Here is a 22,920-nt window from a genome sequence, read left to right as displayed (position 1 = left end):
CAATTGATGTAGTATGCTCAGATGTAAAGATGAAGGAAAACAGCTATGCCTAGAAAGTTCAACAGATGGGCTCTTAGGCTGTGGTAGGCACTGCTCTTTACCTATGATGGTTATCAAGTGTCTGAGAATTACCCTGAATCCTGAAGCAGCTGCCGCACCACTTGTCATTTCCTGGCCTGCTCAGATCTCCAGCAACATCTCCACTCTTAAGTCCTGCCTCTCCTTTTTCCTTTCTCCAACTCTCTTTTCTTTTCCACAGAAACACCATTTTTTTCAGTTTCTATTTACTTCTTCAATGCACCAACCCATGTTTGTCTCAGAACTCAAGGTATTCCTTGAGCATAGAGTAGAGATTCCTAAAATATTCTTTCACAATTATCTCTTTCAAGGCATTGACTGTTTCTACCCCCAAAATGGGTTTGAGATAACAACAACACAAGATAAATACATAGCTCTTGGACCATTTGATCCAGAAATAATATGAAAATTTTAATATTTTGTTCCCCATACACAAAGGCCCAGAAGAATTAATAATTTAATGAAGGTCATACAGCCAGCAAATGGCATAACTTGATTTTTAATCAAGGCCGTTTGATTCTAGTGTCTTTGATTTTCATGACCACAATATATTGTATTATTATTTTTCCTAGCAACTAAAAGACAGAGTTTATAGCACACTTTTTATGATTAGGATGATGAAAAGTCTCTTGATGATGATCCTGAATTGGATGAAATAATGGGTCTTTTCAGAAAATGCTTACTAAAATACAAAGAATCACCAGAAAATTCTTTTTTTTTAATTCATTTGACAGGTAGAATTATAGACAGTGAGACAGAGAAAGATAGAGAGAAAGGTATTCCCTCCATTGGCTCACTCCCCAAATGGCTGCCGCGGCCAGCACAGCGCCAATCCGAAGCCAGGAACCAGGTGCTTCTTCCTGGTCTTCTATGCGGGTGCAAGGGCCCAAGCACTTGGGTCATCCTCCACTGCCCTCCCAGGCCACAGCAGAGAGCTGGACTGGAAGAGGAGCAATCGAGACTAGAACCCAGTGCCCATATGGGATCTGGCACCATAGGCGGAGGATTAACCAAGTGAGCCACAGAACCAGCCCCCCAAAAATTCTTAAAGACACCACAGTGCATTTCACAGCTGCATACAGTCATGGGTCTAAGCACATTTTCTGTGCTTTCCCTAACTCATCCAAAAAATGACTGCTACAAAAGCCTGAAGACAAGGTTGAACAGTTAAATACTTCACATTGTAACTTGTGTATTTGTTCCCATTGTGAATGGAAACAATTCCTTGCTCAAAGGAGACCACAAAAATATTTTCTCCAAGGCTGGGGGAGGGGGAGATGGGGGTAAGATGGTGGAATAGTGACAGGGAGGTCTTTTCTAGGCTCCAACTTAGCAGGGAAAAAAAAGTGGAGAAGTTACATTCTCAGGGAAAAGTTACAGAGAAAACTGCAATGGGAGATCTTGCAAAAGCAGTGGTGGCAGCCTAGAGGCTCAGAGTATCGGGAAGGGAACAGGAACACAACAAAAGAACCTGCAGCCCACCCAGGATTGCAAGGTGAGTTCAGACTGCACCAACCCATGCCACTGTTGATACAGTTAGAGGGAGAACTTAGTAGACTGAACTGTGCTTGAGTCCAGTCCTGAACCAGGGCAGCTGGTTGACTGCTTACCCAGAATGGGGGAAAGAATCAGCATGCCTCTTTCTCCACTTCTTCAACCACCACACCACTGCCCTGTAACTAAATAGCTGGGAGAAGGCTGGTGCCATTTCAGAAAGCAGAAACAGTGGCTCTACCTTCTCTGTGTGCCCCAGCAACTAGTGGGGCCTATTGGTAGGGGCAACCACAGCAGATCGAATCAACTAAGGGAGGTCTGCCCCACCTTGTCATCAGGGCAGCAACACCAGATCCATTGAGCCCACCCCACAGGGGGCCATCCCCACCAAAGGGAAGCCAACCCCACCAAAGGGAAGTGCCTCTGTGGGTACTCTTGTACCCACCCAGCACAATTCTGAAAGCAACGGGACTGTGGACAGCTGGAAGCTTGTGGGTGTTGTGCTTGCTTGTGACTCAGGGATTCTACCAGGGGAAAAATCCAAGTTCCCCATGGACTTTGAGTTTGGCTGGGGGTATCAGACTGGATCCTCCTGGGGTGAAACATATACAGGCAGGGTCTCTGGGAACCCTCAGCTTCTCTGTGGAGAGGACAGCCTAGTGGGGCAGAGTGGACTCCCTTGCATTCCTTGTCTATGGGAGCCCTCGGTTCTGAGACTGCAAAAACACTTTAATTGTGTGAGAGGGGGCAGGGTGTAGCTGGGGTTCTGGGCAAGCTCTGGGTGCAGAGCCACTCTCTCAGAATCCTCAGTTGCTGGGACAGCTCACTGCAACTGGGCACACAGGGAGAGTTGCACAGATCATTCATGTGGATGAGTGTTGAACACACTGGGGACTAACACTCAGGCATTGCTCAGCTTGTAAGAGGGAATGATCACACCAGCAGATGTGACTATTCCCCCACTTCTGTAAATAAGAGGAGAGCTAACAGCCAGAGCCGCAGCTCACTAGGCTAATCCTCCACCTTGCGGCGCTGGCACACCGGGTTCTAGTCCTGGTCGGGGCACTGGATTCTGTCCCGGTTGCCCCTCTTCCAAGGCCAGCTCTCTGCTGTGGCCAGGGAGTGCAGTGGAGGATGGCCCAAGTACTTGGGCCCTACACCCCATGGGAGACCAGGAGAAGCACCTGGCTCCTGCCATTGGATCAGCGCGGTACACCAGCCGTGGCGGCCATTGGAGGGTGAACCAACGGCAAAGGAGGACCTTTCTCTCTGTCTCTCTCTCTCTCACTGTCCACTCTGCCTGTCAAAAAAAAAAAAAAGAGGAGAGCTAACACTCCAAACTTGGGTGATACTCTGGATACTCACTTCACCCTGGAGCACTAACCAGAGCTTCCTGACCACATCCAGCACACACTTCTGGGTATTGACTGAAAGAGCAGATACTCCACTAAGCCACAGAGGGATAGTCCAAAGATAATAGCCATCACAGGAAATAAAAAAACAAACAAGTATCTCCACAAACTAAAACAAAAAATGCAGCGAATAAATAAGCAAAAGTAAAGAAGTCAACATGATGTCTTCAAGGAACACTACAATACTAAAATGTGAAGATGAAGAGATTGATGAAATGCCAGAAATAGAATTCAAAAAAATCATAGGAATACTCAGAAGCAACCAGAAGCAAATCCATGAACTAAAGAAAACCATACATGTAATGAATGAAAATTTTTCCCATGAAATAGGGATTTTTAAAGAGAAATCAAAGTGAAATATTAGAAATAAAAAACTCAATAGACCAAATAAAAAATGTGGTCAAAAGGTTTAACAACACACTTGGTGAGTCAGAAGAAAGAATTTCCAAACTAGAAGATAAATCTTTGGAAATCCTACAATCAGACCAAAAAACATAAGAAAAATCAGAAAACTTAACATCAGTGTTGGAGATTTATGGGATACCATCAAACAACCAATATATGGGTCTTAGAAGTTCCTGAAGGTGTGGAAAAAGAGAATGGAATAGAGGTCTATTTAGTGAAATAATTACAGAAAACTTCTTCAATTTGGAGAAAGAAAAGGATGTTCAAGTAGAGGAAGAACATAGAACTCCTAAAAAACAAAGCCAGAGAAGATCTTCAACAAAAAACACTACAATCAATCTCTCCATAGCAAAATGTAAAGAAAAGATTCTAAAATATGCATGACAGAAATGCCAGATTGGGGCTGGCGCCATGGCTCACTTGGTTAATCCTCCGCCTATGGTTCCAGATCCCATATGCGTGCCGGGTTCTAGTCCCGGTTGCTCCTCTTCCAGTCCAGCTCTCTGCTGTGGTCCGGGAGGGCAGTGGAGGGTGGCCCAAGTGCTTAGGACCCTGCACCCACATGGGAGACCAGGAAGAAGCACCTGGCTCCTGGCTTTGGATTGGCGCGGCACTGGTTATAGCGGCCATTTGAGGAGTGAACCAATGGAAGGAAGACCTTTTTATCTCTCTCTCTCTCTTTCTCTCTCTCTCTGTCTCATTGTCTATAACTCTACCTGTCAAATAAAAAAAAAAAAGATGCCACATTACTTCTAGATTCACATTTGACTTATCAGAAACCCTACAGGTTAGAAGGGAATGACAAGATATAGTCCAAGTCTTAAAAGAAAAATATTGTCAAGACAGAACACTGCACCCTGCAAATCTCTCATTTATGAATGAAGGTGAAATTAAGACCTTTCATAGTAAACAGAAATTGAAAGAATTTGTTACCACTCATCCAGCCTTACAAAAGATGCTTAAGGATATCCTACACATAGAAACACAGAAAGATAGCCATCACTATGAAAGGATGAGAAGGCAGAAAATCCCCAAGTAGAAGTGCAAAAGAAATCCAAAGTAAACATTAGGAATATTTATGGGAAAATGGCAGGGAAAAGTCGCTACTTATCAATAGTCACCTTAAATGTTAATAGCTTAAAATCTCCAGTTAAAAGGTTGACTGGCTGAATGGATTAAAAAACAAGGCTCATCTATTTGCTACTGACAAGAAACACATCTCATTCACAAAGATATATAGAGACTGAAAGTGAAAGGATGGAAAAAGATATTATATGCTAACAGAAAGCAAAAAAGGGCAGGTGTAGCCATCTTAATATCAAACAAAATAGACTTAAACATAAAAACTGTTAAAAGAAAAGGAACAGGAAGATGCAATTATAATAAATGTATACGCACCCAACTTCAGAGAGCCTGGCTTTTTAAAAGAAATGCTAATGGATCTAAAGGTAGACATAGGTTCCAGTACGATACTAGTGGGGGACTTCAATACCCCACTTTCAGCAGTGGACAGATCAAATAGACATTTCAGCAATGGACAGATTAACTAGACAGAAAATCAACAATGAAACAACAGAGTTAATCAACACTATAGTCCAAATGGACCTAGCGGATATCTATAGAACCTTTCATCCCACAGTGGCAGAATATGCATTCTACTTACCAGTGCATGGAACTTTCTCTAAGATAGATCATATGCTAGGACATAAAGCAAGTCTCAGCAAATTCAAAAAACTCAAAATAATACCATGTACCTTCTCTGACCACAATGGGCTAAAGCTGGAAATTAACAACTCGGGAATCTCTAGAACAAGGAGACTGAACAACATGCTTCTGAATGAACAATGGGTCATAGAAGAAATCAAAAGAGAAAACAAAAAATTTCTGGAAACAAATGAAGATGAGAATACATCATATCAAAAGTTATCAGATACAGCAAAAACAATGTTAAGAGGGATGTTTATACAATTGGTGCCTATGTGAAGAAATTGGAAAGGTGCCAAATAAATGAGCTATCGATACATCTCAAGGACCTAGGAAAAAAACAATAAACTAAACCCAAAATTAATAGAAGGAAAGAAATAATTAAAATTATTACACAACTAACCAAAAAAAGGGAGATGACCCAATCAATAAAATCTTTGATGAAAATGGAAATGTAACAACAGATACCACAGAAATACAAAGAATCATCAGGAATTACTACAAGGAGCTGTATGTCAATGAAATTGGAAACCTAGAAGAAATGGACAGATTCCTAGACACATACAGATACCTAGACACATATACATACCATGAAGACACAGAAAAACCATACATACAAATAACTAAGATGAACATTTAATCAGTAATAAAGACCCTCTCAACAAAGAAGAGACCAGGACCAGATGGCTTCACCGCTAATTTCTACCATTTAAATAAGAACTAATTCCAATTCTCCTTAAACTATTCAAAACAATTGAAAGGGAAGGAAACCTCCCATACTCCTTCTATGAAGCCTCCATTACCTTAATTCCTGTGCTAGAAAAACATGTAACAGAGAAAGAGAACTAAGATCAATATTCCTGATGAACATAAATTTAAAAATCCTCAATAAAATATTAGCCAAACAAATCCAACAACACATCAGAATGATCATTCACCAAGACCAAGTGGGATTTATCCCTGATATGCAGGATGGTTCAACATTTGCAAACCAATGTATTATGATACCTCATATTAACAAACTGCAAAACAAAAATCATATGATAATCTCAATAGTGCAGAGAAAGTATTTGATAAAAAACAACATCCTTTCATGATCAAAATGTTAAGCACATTGGGTATAAAAGGAACATTCCTCAACACAATCAAGGCATTTTATGACAAGCCCACAGCCAGCATCCTATTACATCGGGAAAAACTGTAAGTATTCCCCCTAAGATCTGGAACCACACAAGGATGCCACTCTCACCACTGCTATTTAACATAGTACTAGAAATTTTAGCCAAAGCAAGAAAAAGAGATCAAAGAAATACTAATTGGAAAGGAGAAAATCAAACTATTCCTCTTTGCAGATGACATGATCCTTTATATAGGGAATCCAAAAAACTCCAATGAGAGACCATCAGAACTCATAAAAGAGTTTGGTCAAGTGGCAGGATATAAAATCAACATGGAAAAATCAATAGCCATTGTATACATAGACAATGTCATGGCTGAGAAAGAACACTTAAGCTCAGTCCCATTCACAATATCTCCAAAAGGAATCAAATAAATAAGGATAAATATTTTTTGACAGGCAGAGTTAGACAGTGAGAGAGAGAGACAGAGAGAAAGGTCTTCCTTCAGTTGGTTCACCCCCAAAATGGCCACCATGGCCGGTGCACTGCACCGATCTGAAGCCAGGAGCCAGGTGTTCCTCCTGGTCTCCCATGCAGGTGCAGGGCCCATGCACTTGGGCCATCCTTCACTGCCTTCCCAGGCTACAGCAGAGAGCTGGACTGGAAGAGGAGCAACTGAGACAGAACTGGCACCCCAACCGGGACTAGAACCCGGGGTGCAGGCACCATAGGCAGAGCATTAGCCTAGTGAGCCACGACACTGGCTCATAAGAATAAATTTAACCACGGGTGTCAAAGATCTCTGTGGTGAAAATTACAAAACACTAAAGAAAGACATAGAAGACATTAAAAATGGAAAACCTTCCCCATTCAAGGATAGGAAGAATCAACATCATCAACATATTCATACTACCAAAAGCAATGTACAGGTTCAGTGTGATCCCAATCAAAATACCAACAAAATTCATTGCAGATCTCGAATAAATGATGCTAGAATTCATATGGAAACACAAGAGATGTTGACTAGGTAAACAAAAACAAAGCCAGAGGCATCACAATACCTGATTTCAAGACATACTACAGTGCAGTTATCTCAAAACATGGCCCATGATCACTAGCCATCAGGGGAAAGCAAATCAAAACCACAAAGAGGTTTCACCTCACTTCAATTAGAATGGTTCTCATACAGAAACTAGTAAACTACAAATGCTGGTGAGGATGTGGGGGAAAAGGTATCCTAATCCACTGTTGGTGGGAATGTAAACTGGTTCAGCCACTATGGAAGTCAGTATGGAGATACCTCAGAAATCTAGCAATCCCACTCCTGGGAATTAAGCCAAAGCAAAAGTAATCCACATATGAGTTATCTGTACCCCCCCCCTTGATCATTGCAGCACAATTTACAATAATTAAGATATGAAATCAACCCAGACGTACATCAACTCTTGAATGGATAAAGAAATTCTGGTATATATACACTATGGAGTACTACCCAGTAGTTTAAAAAAAAAAATGAAATCCTGTCTTTCGCAGAAAGATGCTCCCAACTGGAAACCATTATGCTGAGTGAAATAAGCCAGTCCCAAAAACCAGGTATCATATGATTTCTATGATCAGAGCTAATGAATAAAGTACCTGAAATATAATATATTGAAGTGAAACAGACTTTTTGACAATCAAAGATGGTTTGTAGCCCTTGTCTCTTTTGTTGAGGAACAGTGTTGGTTTTGCTTTGTGTTGTTTTCTCTACATACTATTTGTTGAACTCTTTTACTTAGGGTGCCGTTAGCTATATGAGCATCAAGATTCTAAAAAGATCATTTAGTGCCATATTACAAGCAATGGAATTCGCATTATTTTTATGCTTGTTGTTTTTCCAGGCTATATCGTTTATAACTATGTTATCTTGTTTTTTAATTATAAATCAAGGCCAACATCTTTGAAAAGTTTAATACTGCTGAGTCAAAAATGAAGCTCAGTGATTAGTGTCCAGGGGGTGATCAGAGTGGAGACCAATGATGGGACGTAGTAGCCAGAGATCCCATGGTGCAGAAATACTCTCACAGGAGACTTAATGATTATCTCTCAGGAAAAGGCATCTTCTAGGGCTCAGGGATTAACAGTCCTGTGGACACCAGCTGGGAGTGGGAAGCCTGCTGCAACATAAATACAAACTTTACTTTGAAGAGCTGACAAACAGAATGAAGTCAGAAGGGGAGATACTACCCTAGACTGATCCTACATGGAGCCACAGGTTGCGGGTAAGACAGGTGATGCTGCTTAAGGTTGGGATCTGAGAAGGAGGCACTGAAAATGCAGGGCAGGGTGTCTAAGAAACAGTGACACCGAAAGCACCTGAAATCATGCTGGAGTTGCAAGGAAGGGAGCTTCAGACTATGTTGCAGAGGCATAGGTAAGTGTAGCTTTAATGGTACTGATAGGGACAACGTCTCCTATTTGTTCCTTCTTAATTTCAGTTTCCTAAAAGCAAAGATCAAAGAATGTTTGAATCTTTTTCTCTTCATACTTTTTAGAGTAAATGTCTATGAATGTCTATGGAAAGTTTGAGAAAACACTTGGAAATACACTTCCCTGATCTGTCCATTCTATGTAAGTCATTAGCTGAGAAGCTCCAGAAACCCCAAGCAGAAGCACCTCTAACTCTGACCTAGCACACCAGTCATCTCACAGGGAAGAAAATGAAACAGACAGCAAGGGCTTGACCTCCTTCTGCCTTCCTACTCTCAAACATGCTGACCCCAAAAAGATTGTGTTTACCACATTCCCTAAAGCCCTTCTTCCATAGCTTTATTATAAAGAGCAACTGCTATCACTTTCATTTCATGTTCAACATTTCTAGATTCCTTCTAGATTGCTAATTGAAACATCATTCTATGTCTTAAATATATTTAATGTCCATTATCAAAGCTAAATCCTCATATTGTCTTCATTTATCTGCTCAAGTCTCACTTTTTCACAGAGAATTTTCCTCATGTCATATTATTTATATACATATATATATTTTTAATATATGAGTCTATCTGCATGTGTGTTTGTTTATTCTGTAATTATCTATCTCATCCTAAAAATACAGTATTATGAAACAGAAGATTTAGTCTGATTTGTTTTCTATGCTTTATCAGAATTAGCTTTGGCAGATATTTGAACGAATCCTTATTTCAATAAGTAATACAATTTCTTTCATAATTTTCTGGTTACCCCTCAAAATTTAGTGTATTTTTATTTGATGTTGTTTGAGCTTTTCAGTGATTTGATGGTTTGTTTTCTTTTAGATTACAAAAGAACAGAGAAGATGTGTTCTCAAACCACACCAAGTTTCACCCCTCCTCTTTCCTTCTGCTGGGCATTCCAGGCCTTGAAGAGATGCACATTTGGATTGGATTTCCTTTTTGTTTTATATATTTGATTGCCCTTGTGGGGAATTTCACTATCTTGTTTGTGATCAAGACTGAGTACAGTCTTCACCAGCCCATGTTTTACTTCTTGGCTATGTTGGCCTCAATTGATCTGGGCCTGTCTACATCTACCATTCCCAAGATGCTGGGAATATTCTGGTTTAATTTAAGAGAGATTAGCTTTGGGAGCTGTGTCACCCAGATGTTCTTCATCCATATATTCACTGCCATGGAGACTGTCGTGTTGGTTGCCATGTCCTTTGATCGCTATGTTGCCATCTGCAACCCTCTACAGTATAGTCTGATTCTCACTAACAAAACCATCAGTTTCATCCTGGTGGTGGTGTTTGGTGTTAATTTCATCTTGGTTATCCCTCTGGTGTTTCTCATCTTGAGGCTTCCCTTCTGTGGTCACCATATAATCCCACACACATACTGTGAGCACATGGGAATTGCTCGGCTGGCCTGTGCCAATATAAAGGTCAACATGATATTTGGATTAGTTCTTATTTCAATGGCACTTGTTGATGTGGTTCTGATCGCCATTTCCTATGTGAGAATACTCCAAGCTGTCTTCTGCCTTCCTTCCCGGGATGCCAGACTCAAGGCACTGAATACGTGTGGATCACACATCTGTGTCATCCTTGTCTTCTTCACTCCAGCTTTTTTCTCCTTTATGACCCACCGGTTTGGGGAGAAAGTTCCAATATATGTTCACATTCTCCTGGCCAATCTATATGTGGTTGTTCCTCCTGCCCTTAATCCTATCATATATGGAGTGAGGACTAAGCAGATTCGGGAAAAGGTTTCAAGTATCTTTTTGGAAAAAAAATGATTTAAATGAGAGCTATACAACCTAATCTAAGAAAAAAGGATTGTGTTTTTCAACTACAGAATCTTTCACCAGAAAAGTTTCTGACTTTAGCATTATCACATTCATAATGTATTTAAATATCCAATTCAGAGCATATAATGTGAATGACAAAAAAATCACCAGGAAAACTTACAGAATACCTAAGGTTTAAAAAAGTTGTTTAAAGGGCTTTGTTGGATTTACTTTCCTGTTTAACCTTTATAGAATAGATCTGATAGACAAGATCACATGGAAAAAGATGTTTCTTTTCCTTTTCAAACAGTTAACTCTGTAGATTCATTATCAACAGATATCAACTTTTTAAAATTTATTTATTTGTTTTCATTTATTTGAAAGAGAGAGAGAGAGGGAGAGAGAGGGAGAGAGAGGGAGAGAAAGGAAGAGAGAGGGAGAGAGAGAGAGAAAGAGAGAGAGAATCTTCCTTCTTTTGAGTGACTCCCCAAACATCCACAATAGCCACAGCTAGCTGGGCCATGATGAAGCCTGGAAACTGGAACTCCATCCAGGTTTCTCAGATTGGTGGCAGGGACCCAAGTACTTGAGTCATTATCTGGTGTCACCCAAGGTGAATTTTGGTAGGAAGCTGGATTGGAAGTGAAGCTGGATTGGAAATGGAGCTGGTATTTATACCAGGCACTCTGATGTAGGATGCAGATGTCCCAAACAGCAACAACCACTACATCAAACATCAATTCTTACTTAACTCTTTTCATACAGGATTTTTATTTATACTCTATTGTATATCACAAATGGATATAAATTCTGGAAAAAATAAAAAGATATGTGACATTTTAAGGGCTTAAAGGAGCAAAATTTGAGAAAATTTCCCTACAATTCTGCGGGGAATCTCTTTGGGCACACTGCATCTATGGAGTTCTTCCCATTAATATGTTATTGAAAGTTGAGTATACTGCTGTCTGTAGATGTGTCTGTGTATGCAATGCTCACACACACACGAGAGAGAGCGAGAGTAGTGCAGGAGGGAGGGAGGGAGGGAGGGAGAAAAGAGAGAGAGAAGAAGGAGGAGGAGAAGGAGAAAAGGAGGAGGAGAGGAAGAGGGAGAAGAAGAAGAAGAAGAGGAAGGGGGGGAGATGAGGAGGAGGAGAGGAAGAGGAGGGAGAAGAGGAGGAGGGGAGGAGGAAGAACAAGAAGAAGAAGAGGGGGATGGGGATAAGGGAGAAAGCAACTGACAGTTTCAGAGAAGCATCAACATGGTAGGAAATTCAAGGTGCACAGGAATGGACATCCTTAAATGGGTGAATTCCAATACATATAAATTGCATTCTCAGTGGTCAACTCTAATGCTTTAGAAAACAATTAATCTCAGATTCACAAACTTCAGTTATTTGTTGATTATACTAATGATCTTGCAATGCCCAACCCTTTTCAACTTGTACTGTTTCCTTGTGGTTTTTCAGACAAATCTCAGTATTCTACCTATTTTTTGCACATTTTGTCAATGGTTTATGCTTGACTAGTGTTTTCCTTATTTTATCTTGTTACATAGCAAGTACTTAACAATTAGATTTTTAATGCTTTTAAAAACTCAGATTTAAAATCCATATAGTAAAGTGGGTTTGATGGATTTATTTAAATGTATGATTATAAATAATGCAAAGTCTTACACTTTGAAATATCTTTCTTAAAATTTCCTAAATCTTATTCTGGTGACTGGGACTACCCACCCACCTATCCCCAAACTCAAGGCACTCTATCCATGTTCCCTCTTTTAGAGCTCTCCCTTCAAGACACTCCCCAATCTCTACTTGCATTCATATAGTTGAATAGATGCTCCACGGAGCTCCAGAACTATGAAATCATGCATGTGCCTTTTTGCTGCTCCCAATTTTATGATAGTGGCCTAAAGAGCAAGTTCATGCCATTGAGGGGTACAGTATTTATTTCATAGACTTTTATGTGTTTGGGCTAGTTTGGGCTGCCCAAAGAATGCTCTGGGGTGATTTGAATTGTTTATATCGTAACACAACTGTCAAAGAATGTTCGTGTAGGGATCTGTACAACTTATGGGCCTAAACTTAAACCTATCCAGAGGTTGAGAATCTTTTTTCTGCCAAGAGTCATTAGAATATTTATAACATCATTCACCAGCCATACAAAATTATCAACTTAGCCTGCTATAAATTTACTGAAATTTAAGTAGTGCTTGCAGTTGCCTTGGCAGGACCAGTCAAATGATTTCATGGGCTTCATATAGTTTATGTGCTGGACATTTCCCACCCCTGTGTACTAGATCAATATATGTGGAACTACCATCAGCCCAGAACTGGTCCTCAAGTCTTACCAGTCAATACTTTTTCAGAATTCATTTTTTATGATTCTCTTACTATAGATTAGTTTGTTAATTTTATATTAATTACATTATATTATATATATATATATTGTAATGGCTTTTTTAACTCAAAAATATGCCTGTAAGATTCACTGACGTGATTGCATATCATTGTAGTTTGTTACTTTTCATTTTGTACAAGATTCCTTCATATAAATATACTTAAGCTAATTCACTATTTTGTATAGACATTTTATTTTAGCTAGGTTTTTACTATGTTTATGAATAAAGTGTTTATGAATATTTCTATACTTGTTGCTTGGGAAACATTTTCAGTGAATACCTCCTGGGAATATGATTGCTAGGGGATAGGAAAAATACAGTTTTAGCCTTTATAGAAAATACTAATCAATTTTCCAAAATCATGTACCATTGACATGTCCATTAGTTATATCTGAGCATTCCAGTTGCTGCCATCATTACCAGAATTATTATTTTCATCTCTGTGTGAGAGGGTATTTATTTGATGTTATTATGCTACTAAGGAACACTATCATGCTGTTTTAAAATGTATTTCTATAATCATTAGAGTAATGAAAATTATGTATATTGGTCACTTTTATGCCCTCTTTACTATAACACTTTTTCCAGTTTGTTTCTATTTCTTTTCATTTGGGTTATTCATGTTTTTTATATAAAGTTATGAAAGTTATTTTATATTCCACAGATGTATGAACATAGAAGATATTTTACCAAGTGAAACATGTCAGGCATGGATATTGTATGATCTCACTTATATGTGGAATCTAAAACTCACACCCATAGTAGCAGAAAGTAGAATAGTCATTACTAGGGAATAGGGGATATCATTCAAAGAGCAAAACCTTCAAGCCATGAGTAAGTTCTGGGGATAAATGTACAGCATGGATATTTATGGATATGTTCATCACTTTAATTGAGTAATGATGTAAACATACAGCAAACCATCATGTGCAGACTTTGAATATTTATATCATCTTTATTTGATAAGTACTTTAAAACATAAAATAATTAACTCATCAATTAAGAAGCAGAACAGCTAATTTCAATGTGATATCTCTAAGATATCTTTGCTGTTTCCACAACATGCCACCTATATGGTCTATTGTCTAATTCTCTATCTTAACTATATAAATGGCAGAGCAACAGTAAAGAACAGATTCGCAAGGCCTTCTACCTAAAGCCATCTCTCTTCAAAACCAGATCAGGTTAGCTGTCTTTCTTCTCTTTTCAAATAAAATCATTTTTTTAGATTATATTCTTTTTATTTTTTTATTTGTCAAACCAACGGTTAAGAATGTTATGCTACCCTAGTTATATGATCTGTGGTTATTTTAAGATCACATATATATATAGGGTCAAATGGCCATTTCTCCATTCAAATATTGTTTATAGCCATTTTCTATATTCCCACTAAACTAGGGTCTCTTGCTTTTTACTTAGTAAATTTCTTATTTTGTGAAGTACTAAGCCCTTTTACTGTAATGTAAATTTAAAATGGGTTCTCTCAAAAAAAAGGGGGGGGGAAGGAAGGAAAGTGGGAAACAGGGGGAGGGAAATTTGTTGATAAGAATAGCATACCACCTCAAGTCTTGCCTACAGAAACAAAACAAAGAAACCCAGAACCAAAAATGCATCCACTTTACTCACTACAAGACCTATATAAATGTAAATTGCTTTCTGTGATTTTTTTCTTTAAAAAATTTTCGTTTTTTTTATGTAAATTTATCTTAATCATGATATAACTTACCTTGGTCTTTAAATCTCTAAGAAATATCCCTATGCATACCCTTGGGCCACACTAATTTTAATGTTGAGTATACTGTATTTGTATTTTTTCTTCTAACCTTGCTTCCCCTGGAATGGGGATCATATTTTCTTCCTGTCTGTAGGTTGCAACTTTCTTTTTGAGAGTTTCCTTTACTCTGCAGGTTTGTTTTTTAAGTTTGATGTAATTTTGTTTCTCTATTTTTGCTTTTGTTTCCTGTGTTTTTAAGTTATATCCAAAAAAACTTGCTAAGACCAATGTCAAGAACCTTATTGCCAGGGCTGACGCTGTGGCTCACTTGGCTAATCCTCCGCCTGCAGCGCCAGCACCCCATATGGGTGCTGGGTTCTAGTCCTGGCTGCTCCTTTTCCAGTCCAGCTCTTTGCTGTGGCCTGGGAAGGCAGTGGAGGATGGCCCAAGTGCTTGGGCCTCTGCACCCTCATGGGAGACCAGCAGGAGGCACCTGCTCTTGGCTTCGGATTGGCATAGCGCCAGCCATAGCGGCCATTTGATGGGGTGAACCGACGGAAGGAAGACCTTTCTCTCTGTCTCTCTCTCTCACTGTCTAACTCTGTCAATAAAAAAAAATCTTGCCTATTTTGCTTCTAAGAGTTTTACAGTTTCTTTCATCAGTGTTATATATTTTCAGTGAAAAAAATCTTTATGTAAATAAGTTTTCAACTTGAAAATAACAAATTTCTAGATAAACAAATTCACCAAAAAGATTTTAACAATAGGAAACTTGTAAAATCTGTAGTGTTCTGGGTATTAAAGAAATTGAATATATAAATAAGAAAAAAATCCAAAGAAATACCCATGACAATGTATTTCACTAACTTAGTTTTTCAAATACAATAAAGGAAAAAATAAAACTAGTCTCACAATTTTCCAGAAGATAGGCAAAAGGGCAATTTTTATTAGATAGTACAACCCCTTTTATGAGACTTGTACAACTGATATAAAAACCCAAAAAACATTGTATACTAAAGGAAAATTAATGAATGTAGATTAAAAAAATCCTAATTGAAACAGTAGTAAGTTAAATCTAGTGATATTTTAAGTATTCTGAGTATTTTAGGTATTACAAGTATTCAGTAATATCCCAAGAGTTACGTTTGATTCGTTTTCATAATCATTTAAGATCCAGCACAGTATGGAAATAAAGTTTAAAGTTTATCTCAATATATCTGGAGAAAACACTTGATAAAAATTAGCATCATATTGTGTTAAAAACTTGAAAACTGGAAATAAATGCATCTTGTTTTATATGTTACAGAATCCCTAGAAAAATTGTAGTATTTACCAAGATTGAACAATATAGTTTTTTGTTCTCAAAACTGGGAGCAAGTCAGGAATAGTCATGTTCACTCTTTTACTCTAAATTGTACTGGAGACCCCAGCTCCTGCCAAAAGACAAAGGTGAATGAGATACAAATTATAAAGTAAGAGAGTTTGAAAGAAGAAATATTAGTCATTATCATATTTGAGATAATTGTTCATGTAATTAAAAAATCTGCCAATAAATTATTGCAATTAATTGAATCTCTTTGTGCAAAATCAATATACAAAGATCAATTATACATTGATATAGCTGTAACAAATATATAATATAAATATTTTTAAATAATGTATTTAAGATATTATGAACAATGTCCAATGCTTGTGAATAAATTCAAAGGAAGTATAAAGAACACCAGTATCTGATATTAGAGTGTCTGGGATTCAGCTGCACATCTGCTTCCAATTTAGCTCCTCCCAATGTGCATGTTAGAAGGCAACAGATTGTACCCCAGTATTTGGGTTTCCACTACCCATAAGAGAGACCTGGATGGAATTCCTGGCTCCTGGCTCACTCTCTCTCTCTCTCTCTTTCTCCTCCTTTCCTCCCTTTCTCTTTCTGTCACTTTCAAATAAATACATAAAACATTTATGAAAAGAATTCTGTACAAAGCACATTACTATTATTTTGGAAAAATATAATAAAGATAAGGAAGACTCAATATTGTAAAAATGTCAAATTTATTAATGAATTTTAGGCAGCCTCAATAAAAACCTCAGGAAAGTCTGTGTGTTTGTGTATGCATGTGTATGCACTTACCATCTAGTTCATGTAAAGATAATATATGTTCAAAGAGTCACAGAGAGACAAAATAATATTGAACAAAACAAGCACTACTGTAGCACTTACATTGCCAGATGAGAAGATGTATTATAAAGCTAGACAAATTAAGATAGTGCAGTATAGCTACAAATATAGATAACTATAATAATAGAATAAAAAAAGTCTACATTGATTTTTAAAGGTCACTTGATTTATAATGAAAATATCACAGCATTGCTCTGGTATAAATAAACATTTTTCAAAATAAGATGTTTGAATTCTTTTTTTTTTTTTTTTTTTAACAGGCAGAGTGGACAGTGAGAGAGAGAAAGACAAAGAGAAAGGTCTTCTTGTCCGTTGGTTCACCCCCCAATGCCGCTGCTGCCGGCGCGCTGCGGCCGGCGCACCGTGCTGTTCCGAAGCCAGGAGCCAGGTGCTTCTCCTGGTCTCCCATGGGGTGCAGGACCCAAGGACTTGGGCCATCCTCCACTGCACTCCCAGGCCACATCAGAGAGCTGGCCTGGCTGGCGCCCCAACCGGGACTAGAACCCGGCTCACTAGGCTAATCCTCCACTGTGCTTGAATTCTTAAATACCACTATGTAAAATCATGAATCTTGACATCTGCTATCACTTTTATGGAAACATCTCCAGAAGCCTTGTAGCTGTAAATATGCAATGAAAAATAGTAAGGCTTATATAAGAAAATATGTAAGAATATTTTTACGAACTGAAGATAGGGAAATAGCATTTACAGACAGCATTTTAAAAAATAATCACATTTCAGGATGGTAAAGAAAGCAGCTCTGAAAATCCACTCCTACATAAAATCAACAAGAACACTGTCAAAATTTATCAAAACCAGCTTATTTTGCAGTTGGGAGTTACCAAAGACTTGCCGCAATACAGAAACGCTAATCAAGTAAAAAAAATGGCTGAGTCTTAGTAATAACAGTGACCTTTGTGGTGTTGCAACTGGGCTTACCCATGTCCCTTTTCTACAACTCTCATCAGCCTCTTAACTACAATGGTTGTGAAAATCAGCACCTCAGTAGCCACATGAGGGAACAGAACTGATTTGGTATGCTTCAAAGAGGTCTATTTCAAGAGAATTGTCATTATGAACTGTCTGGCAGTTTGCTTGGAAGCCCCATCTCAAAAAGTACATATATAATTGACCAAACTCAAAGCCCATTCATTGTGAACAGCTTTTCACTGAGCTATTTATGAAATAATCAGCAGAAATTATTTGATATCACAGCTTTCTGGAACAGGAATAACAGTTGGAGCTAACAAGAAACTTACTAAAACAAACCTCAAAAAATATTATTAAATCAATTGATGATGGCTGGCGCCGCAGCTCACTAGGTTAATCCTCCACCTAGCGGCGCCGGCACACCGGGTTCTAGTCCTGGTTGGGGCGCCGGATTCTGTCCTGGTTGCCCCTCTTCCAGGCCAGCTCTCTGATGTGGCCAGGGAGTGCAGTGGAGGATGGCCCAAGTGCTTGGGTCCTGCACCCCATGGGAGACCAGGAGAAGCACCTAGCTCCTGCCATCGGATCAGCGCGGTGCGCTGGCTGCAGCGCGCCAGCCTTGACAGACATTGGAGGATGAACCAACGGCAAAACAAGAAGACCTTTCTCTCTGTCTCTCTCTCTCACTATCCACTTTGCCTGTCAAAAAAAAAAAAAAAATCAATTGATGATAAAGGATTTTTCAAAACTCCAATATATTTCTGAGGAGCCAGAAAGTTACACACATGAACGTGATTATAAAAATGCCACAGAAAGATCTGAAATGTCCCTAATTTGTCACATCTGGCTGATTTTGAAGAGATAATATTAAAATATAGAATGTGGCTCATTCTACAGGAAATGTCTGGTGTGTTCAAGAAGCCATTTTCACAGATATACACTTAGTGGAATTTTACTTTTATGATGCATACATCTGCATTTTTTCAAGAATAAAAACCAGAGTACTATGAATATAATGCAAAGTCCCCCCCCCCAAAAAAAAAAAAACACTAGCAAGCCAAATGCAACAGCATATTAAAGGATTATACTCATACATCATGACCAAGCATGTTGTATCTATTGATTACAAGGGTGACTCAACATAGAAGAACCAATCAATGCAATACACTTTACTAGAATGAAAAGGGGAAAGTTGTCCACTCAGTTTACAGTGGAAAAGTATTTAACAAAGTTCAGCACCTTTTGTGATAAAAGCACTCAGCAAACTAACAAATAAAAGGAAATTTCTTTACATAAAGGGCAATTATGAAAAATCCACAGTTCCCAACATTCTTGAGTAGTCAAAGAATTTTAAACTGAAAAGCAAAATTAGGATTTACATTTCCTTACGTAAAAACTTATTATAAAACTAAGGTTTAAAAACACTTGGTACTGGAATATGACCGGTGCCGTGGCTCACTAGGCTAATTGCAGAGCCAGCACACCGGGTTCTAGTCCCAGTCGGGGCGCCGGATTCTGTCCCGGTTGCCCCTCTTCCATGCCAGCTCTCTGCTGTGGCCAGGGAGTGCAGTGGAGGATGGCCCAAGTCCTTGGGCCCTGCACCCCATGGGAGACCAGGAGAAGCACTTGGCTCCTGCCATTGGATCAGCATGGTTGTGCCGGCCGCAGCGCGCCAGCCGTAGCAGCCATTGGAGGGTGAACCAACGGCAAAGGAAGACCTTTCTCTCTGTCTCTCTCTCACACTGTCCACTCTGCCTGTCAAAAAAAAAAAAAAAAAAAACACTTGGTACTGGAATAAAATAGATATATAAATCAGTGGAGTAGAATTAAGAGATGAAAAATAAACCCATATGTTTTAGTCAATTGATTTTTTTGTATTATCACTCATGGAGGAAAATGGTCTCTTCAACAAATGATGCACAGACGTTTGGAAAAGAATAAAATGGAGTACTTAACTCACTCTAAATACAATATCAAGTTAAAGTGGATCAAAAACATAAATATAGCCAAATCAATAAGACCCTTATTAGAATAAATCATAGGGTTAAACCTTCATGACCTCAGTTTTGGTTTATTACATGGGACAATGAAAACAAATCAATTCAGAAAACAAATAAATTTGAATTAATAATTTTTGTGAATCAACACTACTAAAAGTATAAAAACAATTCATAGAATGGAAGAATTCTGGAAAATGATCTGGCAAGGATCTAGTATTCAGAATACTCAATGAAGAATTCCTACAACCCCAAAATGTAAAAACCAACAACTCAGTAAGGAAAATGGGTTGCTTCAATTGACATTTCTCTAAAGGATATATACAACTGGTCTATATTCCCCTGAAAGCCCATGAAGAGATGCTCAACATCATTAGTCATTAGGAAACTTTAAATTGAAAACAAAAAGAGTCCATTCTGTTCTGTTGCTTCTCCACTGAAAATTTCTCAATGAGTCCCCTGTAAAAGTGGTCCTTTCTTTGTTTTTCTGCTATCTTTCTGTGGCTGAGGTCAGCATGCCTTCTAACTATTCAAAATGGCTATTATCCAAAAGAAAGAGGGCAAGAAATACTGGCAAGAATATGGAGAAAGGGGAACTCTTAGACTATTGGTAGGAATGCAAAATTATTGCAACCATTTTGGAAAAAAGTATAGAGAATTGTTATAAAAAAAAGAGAATTGTTATAAAAAAAAAAAAAACTAGGACTAGACATACAATATAATCCAGCAATTCTACTACTGGATATATATCCAAAAGATATGAACACCTTGTATCAAAGAGATACCTGTACCAAGAATTTGACAATAGCCAAAACATGGAATCAACCAAGGTGTCCATAATCAGATGAATGGATAAAGAAAATGGCTGAATAATATTTAGCTATAAAAAAGAATGAAATTCTATCATTTGCATTAAAATGGTTGCACCTGAAGGACATCACATTGAGTGAAATAAGCTGGACACAAAAAGACAAATATCACATGTTCTTCCTTATATAGGGTAGCTAAAATTTTTTTAAAAAATCAAAAATAATAACTAAAGTAGAAATGCCTATGCAGATCAGTATTGCTGCAAATTAGTTTTGTCAAGCATTGTTTTATATCTTTGTAAAATTGTTAAGAATTATACAATACTACAGTTTTAATGACCTGTGATTATTTTAAAATTTACTGTATATGAGTGAAATTAATCTTTTCATTTGATTATCATTCATAGCTCTAGCTTATTTTCCCTATGAACCATGATGTTTTTACTTTTTACTTGTTGAGCTCTCAATTAAGTGGAGCATTAAGCCTTTGACTATAATGTGAATTAAAAATAAGTTATCTTAAAAACAAAAGAAAAAGGAAAAAAAAGAGACCTCATTTGATACACACTATAATGGCTATACTTTATAAAAATGAAAAATAAGTGTCGAAGAGGCTATGAGAAATCAGAACACTCATAAATTGCTGGGAAGAATGTATATTTACAGGGATCATGCTTGGTTCTGTGGTTAAGACTAGGAACACTTGGGTTAGTGTAAAACTGTGTTTCTGATCTGGCTAACTGCTAACACACACTGTGAGGAAGAAGATGATGGCTTAAATACATGGACCCCTGCCTCCCATGTGGGAGACTTAGATGGAGTTCTGCACTCCTGGCTTCAGCCTGGCCCAGCATGAGATGTTGCAATATTTGGGCAGTGAACAGCAGATGGAAGTTATTTTTCTGTCTGTCTCTCTGTCTCCTTCTCTCTGTCTGTCACTATGCCTTTAAAATAAGTTTCAAAAAATTTAACAAGAGTGTCAATGTGTGTAATCACTATGGAAAATAGTTTGGCACTTCTTCCTACTGTTAAACATAGAATTACTATAAGACCCAATAATTCATCTTCTTAGTATGAACCCAAATAGTTCTTTAAACAAAAATTTGCACAAGAATGTTCATAGCAGAACTACTCCAGACAGCCAAAAGTTGTAAACAAACCAAATATCCATCAAATGAGGAATACACAGACAAAATGTGATGTATCCCTACAATGGAATATTATTTAGCCATAAAAAGATATAAAGTATTGATACACTTTACAATAAAATGCAACTTGAAATCATTACACTAAGTGGAAGAAGACAGACACAAAAGGCTACATACTGCATGTTAAATTTATATGAAATACTCAGAATAAATTAACAGAGCAAACATATACCAAAAGTAGATAAATAGTTTTCAGGAGCTGAGAGGTGGGACGAATGGGGAGTAAATGCTTGCAGAATACAGAATTTGCTTCTGGAATAAAAAGTTTTCTGGAACTAAATACAGGTAATTGCTGCACAGTATTGAGAATGCACTGAGAGCCATTGAATTGTGAAGTTGATAATTATTAAAATGATAATGTGTTATATGTATTTTAAAATTAATAAAAAAGGTTACTAGTAATGTAGATACCCAACAATGCCCAAGGGATATTTCCATCATTCTTAGATTGATATAAAGAAAGCTAAAGAAGAAGGAAGGAGGAGAAAAGACAAATAGGACTTATCAGAAATATTACATGAAATAACAAGAACTGACAATTGACCAAGCAATAGGCATGATGTTCAGAGGTTTCCCTAGAGCTTCTCTTCAGCTGGTGCCAGGACAAAGGGGAATTAATATTCATTCAATCTCAATGCCTCAGACTCCCTGGCACCTGGAGACTTTGTTACGAGTTTCCTATCCCAACAAATTTGCACACAAAGACATTTTGCTAAAATCTCTCGGGGTGTATTGAGGCTTTATTTTAATCTTTATTCTAATTTTTATGCATTTCAAAAATTGAATGCACAGTAGGCACATGACTCCCTAAGACAGAGGACAGAATCTTGGTAAGTGATCAATAAATTTATACTATGCATACTTAAGATTGGTATTTGGACTCACAAAAATTGACCCAAGGCCTAGAATACTGGTGTGGAAAGTAAAATGATACATATCAGTGGGCTAGGAAGAGACAGAAGGAAGAATACAATGAAAATAAATTATAGAGAAAAATGTTTCTTGGGCATCTATAATATTACAGGCATCTATGGTCTCCTTCAAGTCACTCAATAATAATCTGAGGTAAATAGTACTGCACCTATTTCTGAATGAAACTGAAACCCGGAAGGTATATTAACTTACCTTAGGTCACAAAGCCAGGAAGATAATAATCAGCAGAATTAGGACTGTATACCATACCATTGTGCCAGTATATTCAATAATTCACGATTTTGTTTATTTGTCCTACATAT

General features: G+C 37.9%; 2 protein-coding genes across 2 annotated transcripts in view; one reads left to right on the top strand and one right to left on the bottom strand.

Moving 5' to 3' along the window:
* LOC103350505 (olfactory receptor 52N1) overlaps window positions 1-22,920 on the bottom strand; it is a 189,437-nt gene that overhangs the window by 43,946 nt on the left and 122,571 nt on the right. The window lies entirely within an intron of this gene.
* LOC100355676 (olfactory receptor 52E4-like) lies at window positions 9,482-10,462 on the top strand (the record flags this gene model as incomplete). Its single annotated transcript, XM_008268069.3, has 1 exon — window positions 9,482-10,462. A coding segment is annotated over one exon (981 nt), but the record flags the coding sequence as incomplete, so codon positions are not given.

Source organism: Oryctolagus cuniculus, chromosome 1 (genome assembly GCF_051225735.1).
Source record: "Oryctolagus cuniculus isolate XC-2025 breed Fujian yellow rabbit chromosome 1, ASM5122573v1, whole genome shotgun sequence".
Lineage (NCBI taxonomy): Eukaryota > Metazoa > Chordata > Mammalia > Lagomorpha > Leporidae > Oryctolagus > Oryctolagus cuniculus.
The sequence above is the reverse complement of the archived record's forward strand: the minus strand, read 5'-3'. Positions and strand labels throughout refer to the sequence as shown.